This window comes from Oratosquilla oratoria, chromosome 24, assembly GCF_046742065.1.
Source record: "Oratosquilla oratoria isolate Oo_2021 chromosome 24, ASM4674206v1, whole genome shotgun sequence".
Lineage (NCBI taxonomy): Eukaryota > Metazoa > Arthropoda > Malacostraca > Stomatopoda > Squillidae > Oratosquilla > Oratosquilla oratoria.
Window position 1 is genome coordinate 54,295,149 of NC_134800.1, and position 7,500 is coordinate 54,302,648.

The 7,500-nt window shown below is 47.9% G+C and overlaps 1 protein-coding gene across 1 annotated transcript in view; it reads left to right on the forward strand.

Annotated features, from left to right (window-relative positions):
* Nucleotides 1-5,819: 5,819 nt before the first annotated feature.
* Nucleotides 5,820-7,500, forward strand: part of LOC143038350 (uncharacterized) — a 44,440-nt gene continuing 42,759 nt past the window's right edge. Inside the window, exon 1 of the mRNA XM_076207381.1 lies at nt 5,820-5,944. Coding sequence (XP_076063496.1) covers nt 5,937-5,944 — 8 coding nt within the window. The 5' untranslated portion in view covers nt 5,820-5,936. The remainder of the gene's footprint in view (nt 5,945-7,500) is intronic.

Below are 7,500 nucleotides of genomic sequence, written 5' to 3' on the forward strand. Positions count from 1 at the left end.
CAGGGTGATCTGATAGAAGTGTTCAAGTGGATCAAAGGTTATAACAAGGGTGATGCAAACAAGGTCATCATAATAAAACAACAGGGCAGGACTCGCAGTAATGGGTATAAACTGGACAAATTTAGATTTAAGAAGGAAATAGGCAAGAATTGGTTTACTAATAGGGTGGTCGATGAATGGAATAAACTTAGTAACCATGTAGTAAGCGCTGAAACTATCAGTTGTTTTAAAAAACGATTAGACAACTTTATGGATGGGGATGACAGGTGGTGATGGATACAGAGCTGCCTAGTGTAGGCCTTATGGTCTCTTGCAGTCTCCTTTATTCTTATGTTCTTATGTGTGTGTGTGTCTGTCTGTCCGTGTGTGTGTGTGTGTGTGTGTGTGTGTGTGTGTGTGTGTGTGTGTGTGTGTGTGTGTGTGTGTGTGTGTGTGTGTGTGTGTGTGTGTGTGTGTGTGTGTGTGTTCGTGTGTGTGTGTGCGTGTTCGTGTGTGTATTTACCAAGTTGTATTTTGCGGGAAGGGGAGCTACGCCCGTAGTGTCCCGCCTTTGTGTCTCGCAGTGTCTAGGTTGCTCTTAAACTCATGTATGGTTTTTGCGCACACTATTTCATTGTCCAATTTGTTCCAAGTGTCCACCACTCTATGTGGAAAACTGTTTTTCTTAAGATCTCTTCTATAGCTATGTTTTTTTTTCTTTCTTGTTGTCTTATACTTCTCTTGATCCAGTTTAACAAGTCCTCTGTATCGATTATTTCTATGCCCTTCATGATTCTGTAGATGGTCAGTAGGTCACCTCTCTCTCTTCTTTGCTCCAGAGTCGGTATCTCTAGTTTAGCCAATCTCTGCTCATATGATAAGTTTCCAAGTGCAGGTGCCATTTTTGTGGCTGCTTTCTGGATTCTTTCTATTTTCTTTATATTCTTTTTGGTACTGGGTGACCACAATGGCGCCGCATATTCTAGTCTAGGCCTTATCAGGGTGGCCAATATTTTTTTTGTTTTTTTATAATTTCTTCGCCCAAATATGTAAATGCCACTTTTATTGATCTTGGCAAGTTGTAGGATTCTCCGACAATTTTGTTCATCTGTTTATCATAGGACAAGTCGTTTGAGATAATTACACCCAAATATTTTTCGGATCTCTCCTTCTTTACCTCCTTGGTTCCAATTTTATATTGTCCTGATATTCTATTTTTACTTTTTCCAAACTCCATTATGCTACACTTGTTAATATTGAAGTCCACTTCCCATTTCTGAGATCAGTTCCATACCTTATTCAGGTCTTCCTGCAGTGATTCGCAATCCTCTTCAGTTTTTACTTTCCTCAACAGTTTGGCGTCGTCTGCAAAGAAGCTCATGTAACATTCACATCATCATCCATGTCATTCACATAAATAGCAAATATTATTGGAGCCAATACAGATCCTTGCGGTACTCCACTGATCACCTCTTTCCAACCTGAATATTTTTCTCTAAGCACTACTGTCATCTCTCTACCAATCAGGAAGTCCTTCATCCATTTTAATTGGTTTCCTTGTATCCCTCCTATATGTTCGTTTTTTTTTAATAATTTTTTGTGTAATACTTTGTCAAAAGGTTTTTGTAAGTCCAGGAAGGCACAATCAGCCCATCCATTCCTTTCTTGCACTATGTCTATTTATCTTGAGTAGAAACATATTAAGTTTGTGGTACATGATCTTCCTTGTCTGAACCCAAATTGTCTTGGGTTTATTATATTGTTGTCTTCCAGGTGTTTTACCCATCTATTCTTGATGATTTTCTCACAAATTTTGGCTATAGTGCTTGTTAGTGAGACTGGCCTGTAGTTGGTTCTTCCTTGTTTCCTCCTTTATATATTGGTACAATGTTAGCATTTTTCCAGTCTTTTGGTATTTTTCCTTCTTTAAGTGAGCAACTTATTATGTTATGTATTTTCTCCGTTAGTTCTTCTTTGCATTCTTTTTAGAATCCAATTTGCAATTCCATATGGGCCATGTGATTTTCTGACATCAAGGTTTAATAGATGTTTCATTATTTCTTTTTTTATTATTCTTATCTCGCTCATGGGGGGGATATCGCCTTTCATTTCCTTCGTCCCAATATTGTGCTTTCTAGTGAAGATTTGAAGTGATTATTCATGACTTCGGCCATTTCTAACTCTTCTGTGTATTCTATATTCCCTTGGCGTAGTTTCACCATTTCTTCTTTCTTTTTAAGTTTACCATTCACGTACTGATAGAATAGTTTGGGTTACTCTTTGCATTTATCTATAATATCCTTTTCGTGGTTCCTTTTTTCCTCTCTTCTCACTTTAACATATTCATTTCTATAGTTTATATAAACTTGCAATTTTCCATATTTTTTATCTTTTCTCCATCTTTTCCAAGCTCTGTGTGTGTGTGTGTGTGTGTGTGTGTGTGTGTGTGTGTGTGTGTGTGTGTGTGTGTGTGTGTGTGTGTGTGTGTGTGTGTGTGTGTGTGTGTATGTGTGTGTGTATTCACCTTGGTCTTTTGGATCACGTGTTGGACTCGTGATCGACAGCTATTTCCCTCCCGGAAGAGAGCTCAGAGCTCGTATGACCGATCTATGGGTAATGCTATGACCTTTCACACACACACACCCAACTCCCCGCCCACGAAAGTCAGAGTAACGACCCGAAGCACAGCGATACCGAAATAATATCTGCACTGGGCAGGATTCGAACTGGGTACTGCGAGCAGCACCACCGTACTTCCCCGTCCAACGCTCTATCAACCTGCGCCACCGAGTGAGTGTGTGTGTGTGTGTGTGTGTGTGTGTGTGTGTGTGTGTGTGTGTGTGTGTGTGTGTGTGTGTGTGTGTGTGTGTGTGTGTGTGTGTGTGTGTGTGTGTGTGTGTGTGTGTGTCTCCGTGTGTATATGGGCGCATGTCCGTATGCTGACTGCATTACTCCACATTATCCGCGCAGTAGACTGGGCTGTACGATAAAGTAAGTCAGGTATCATCAGGAATGGTAACAGCTGTCGGTCACGATCCAGACATCTAACCAAAGCCCATGGTGAATCTCTTTCTCTTTCTCTCCCTTTCCCTCTCTCTCTCTCTCTCTCTCTCTCTCTCTCTCTCTCTCTCTCTCTCTCTCTCTCTCTCTCTCTCTCTCTCTCTCTCTCTCTCTCTCTCTCCAGTCTCTTCCTTGGACGAGTGACCATCGATGGCCAAAGAACGTTTGCAGCGCATTATCACGTTGGAGGCGACGCGGTAATGCTAACGAGCCTCTGTGGGGGTTGGGGCTGTAGGGGTGCTGGAGGCGGGGGGGGGGCTGCTGCTTGACGCCCCCTGGGCCCAACTTGACTCGGCAGGAGAAAGTGGCGAGACAACGGCGCAGGCGGCCTTCAGGCTGAGGAGGAGGAGGAGGAGGAAGAAGAGGGGGAGGAGCAGGAGGAAGAGGGGGAGGAGGAGGAGGAGGAAGAAGAGGGGGAGGAGGAGGAAGAAGAGGGGGATGAGGAGGAGGAGAAAGAGGAGGAGGAGGAGGAGAAGAAGATAGAGGAGGAGGAGGAAGAGTGAAGAGTGAGATAAAAAAGCGATGGGGCGTGGTGGGGCCCGGCGGAAGAGGCTAGATTTGGAAAAGGAGCACTGGGAGAAGGAGGAGGAGGAGGAGGAGGAGAAGGAGGAGGAGAAGGAGGAAAAGGAGGGGAGAAGGAGAAGGAGGAGAAGGTGGAAAAAATGGAGAAGGAGGAGGAGGAGGAGGAAGAGGAGAAGCAGGAGGAGGAGGAGAAGGAGGAGGAGAAGGAGGAAAAGGAGGGGACAAGGAGAGGGAGGAGGAGGTGGAGAAGCTGGTGGATGAGGAGGAGGAGAAAGAGGAGAAGGAGGAGGAGGAGGAGGAGGAGAAGGAGGAGGAGGAGGAGGAAAAGGAGGGGAGAAGGGGAAGCAGGAGAAGGTGGAGAAGATGGAGGAGGAGGAGGAGGAGGAGAAAGAGGAGAAGGGGGAGGAGGAGGAAGAGGAGGAAGAGGAGGAGGAGGAAATGCACGAGAAGGTGGAGGAGGAGGTGGAGAAGGAATAGGAAAGGCAGGAGGAGGAGGAGGAGGAAGAGGAGGAGGATGAGAAGATGGAGGAGGAGGAGGAGGACGAAGAGGAGGAGGAGGAAGAGGAAGTGCAGGAAGAAGAGGAAGTTCAGGAGGAGGAGGAGGAGGAGGAGGACGAAGAGGAGGAGGAGGAGGACGAAGAGGAGGAGGAGGAAGAGGAAGTGCAGGAGGAGGAGGAGGAGGAGGAAGTGCAGGAGGAGGAGGAGGAGGAGGAGAAGAAGATAGAGGAGGAGGAGAAAGAGTGAAGAGTGAGATAAAAAAGCGATGGGGCGTGGTGGGGCCCGGCGGAAGAGGCTAGATTTGGAAAAGGAGCACTGGGAGAAGGAGGAGGAGGAGGAGGAGGAGAAGGAGGAGGAGAAGGAGGAAAAGGAGGGGAGAAGGAGAAGGAGGAGGAGGTGGAAAAAATGGAGAAGGAGGAGGAGGAGGAGAAAGAGGAGAAGCAGGAGGAGGAGGAGAAGGAGGAGGAGGAAAAGGAGGGGACAAGGAGAGGGAGGAGGAGGTGGAGAAGCTGGTGGATGAGGAGGAGGAGAAAGAGGAGAAGGAGGAGGAGGAGGAGGAGGAGGAGGAGGAGGAGGAGGAGGAGGAGGAGGAGAAGGAGGAAAAGGAGGGGAGAAGGGGAAGCAGGAGAAGGTGGAGAAGATGGAGGAGGAGGAGGAGGAGGAGAAAGAGGAGAAGGGGGAGGAGGAGGAAGAGGAGGAAGCGGAGGAGGAGGAAATGCACGAGAAGGTGGAGGAGGAGGTGGAGAAGGAATAGGAAAGGCAGGAGGAGGAGGAGGAGGAGGAAGAGGAGGAGGAGGAGAAGATGGAGGAGGAGGAGGAGGACGAAGAGGAGGAGGAGGAAGAGGAAGTGCAGGAAGAAGAGGAAGTTCAGGAGGAGGAGGAGGAGGAGGAGGACGAAGAGGAGGAGGAGGAGGACGAAGAGGAGGAGGAGGAAGAGGAAGTGCAGGAGGAGGAGGAGGAGAGGAAGTGCAGGAGGAGGAGGAGGAGGAGTAGGAGGAGGAGGTACAGAAGGAGGAAATGCAAGAGGAGAGGAGGAGGTGCAAGAGGAGAGGAAGAGGAGGAAGAGGAGAAGAAGGAGGAGGCAGAGCAGCACGAGTAGGAAGAAGAGCAGAAGCAAAAGGAGTAAGTAGAGTAGAGATGGAGGATAAAGAGGAAAATGGAAGAAGAAATAGACAGAGGAATACGAGGAGGAAGAGGAATACTAAGACAATGAATAGGAGGAGGAAAAAGGAAGAGAAAGTTGGGAGAAAGGGGAGAACAAAGAGGAAAAGGAGGAGGAGGAGGAGGAGGAGGAGGAGGAGGAGGAGGAGGAGGAGGAGGAGGAGGAGGAGGAGGGTTATGGTATGAATACAAAGAGAAAAAATATCAAGAGACGAAAGTAAAGGGATGAAGACGCGGGGAAAGTATGAAACAATTTAAATGTCATCTTACACAGGATACCTATATATGTATGCATGCATGTGTATATATATATATGTGTGTGTGTGTGTGTGTGTGTGTGTGTGTGTGTGTGTGTGTGTGTGTGTGTGTGTGTGTGTGTGTGTGTGTGTGTGTGTGTGTGTGTGTGTGCGTGTGTGTGTGTGTATGTGTACACAAATGTACACACACGTACACTCACGCACACGCGTACACCCCCACAAGGGCGCGTTCGCGCTAGCCGCACGCGCCAGCCGCGAAACGATATGGCAATAAAAGGTCTTCAACGCACGAGAGACTTCAGTACAGCTCAGTACGGCTTCGTCTCCGGCCGCATCCCAACTTGGCGGCAGTCGAGAGAGAGAGAGAGAGAGAGAGAGAAAGAGAGAGAGAGGGTGAGAGAGATAGAGAGAATTGTTGGTGCTCCATCAGAAGATCCTCGTCAGCGCGAATCAAAGGATATGTCCAGGTAAGAACGGTGTCTCATGAAAAGCGAGTTTTGAGTTCGAAGTGGTTATCAGACTTCACTGTGCGCGCGCGAAAGAGAGAGATAGAGAGAGAGAGATAGAGAGAAAGAGAGAGAGGGAGTGCTTGGGTGGTTCTTTCCCAGGTCATAACAAGGGATGTAACGATAATGAACAAGCAGATCGTTAAGTGACTCGACATAGAAACCAGAGTGAGAGTCTAGTGACTTAACAAACGAAAGTTCATTGCAACTGTGGCGGCCGTCTCTGAAACGTCAACAAACGAGGTGGCGAGTTGGTGTCAACCGAAGACTTACCTCTACGAAATCGACTGTGGAGGACTTTCGACACTGTCGTCCTCCAATCGTTTCTCAGGAGAACGGGACCGCTAGAAGGCGACAGGGCTGATTTGCACATCTCATGACGTCACAGTTCTGTCATCGAAGTATCGTCAAATGGAGCCACTGGTGCCGTGATGATGAGCCGTTGGCTTTGAGGAATTGACCCACTTGGTGACGTGGATTATGACGCATCTTGTGACGCAACGGTGACGTGTCATGATGGGACGGTGACGTGATAAGTGTTCATCGGCCTCAAAAGCACCGTGATCGGGTTAAAGAGTTTAGCCTAACTGACTCTATCCGCCAGAAAAAGAGAAATACTACAAATCATATAACTGTGATAAATACCACAATGCCACGGCAGTACACATAACAACACGAATCAATTCAAAAACCTTGTAGCCATCCCTTGAACCTATGCGCAAACTGAGACGCAGGCGACGCAGGCGACACAGGCGACGCAGGCGACGCAGGCGACGCAGGCGACGCAGGCGACGCAGGCGACGCAGGCGACACAGGCGACACAGGCGACGCAGGCGACGCAGGCGACGCAGGCGACACAGCACTGAGCAAAGGCAGATTTCATGTTGAACTGGAGCACAGTTTGAACTCCTTTCACTTGAAATGCTTCTAGATTTACTACCTCAGTATTTCAAGTGAGACAGAAGTTCAAAGTGTACTTCAATTCAGCAACAGGAAGTCTGCTTTTGCCCTGTGCTGCGTGGCCTGTGTCGCCTATGTCTCAGCTTACGCTTAGGCTGAGGGATTTTGTTTTACCTGTCGGCAGGTTATCTCTCACCACCAATCCCTGACAACCTATAAACAGTTTATTCTGGCTAATACCAGCAGATTCTATTCATCTGATGAACTCTTACTCATCATCCCACGACGTGGGAAGTGAAAAACCCCTGACAGGGCAGGTTCTGTCATTGCTGCAAGCCGCTGAGTTTTTAGACCGATGTTTGAATCGCGCTCTCGCCTGGCCAGGGCTGTCGGGAACCAACGCAAGAAGCACGTAGCTAGCCCCGGGGATCGAACTCACGACCACCTGCTCATGAGTTCAACACGGTATCCACTGGCCTACTGCGGGGCGCCATCTGATAAAGTACAAAGCAAACTGCGCCACTGAAGTTTTTTTTTTCTTTCTTTTTTCCTCAGTTTGAGGGAAGCGCTTAACGCGAGCCAAAAAAAAAAAAAAAAAACTGATGCTGTCGCTAAAT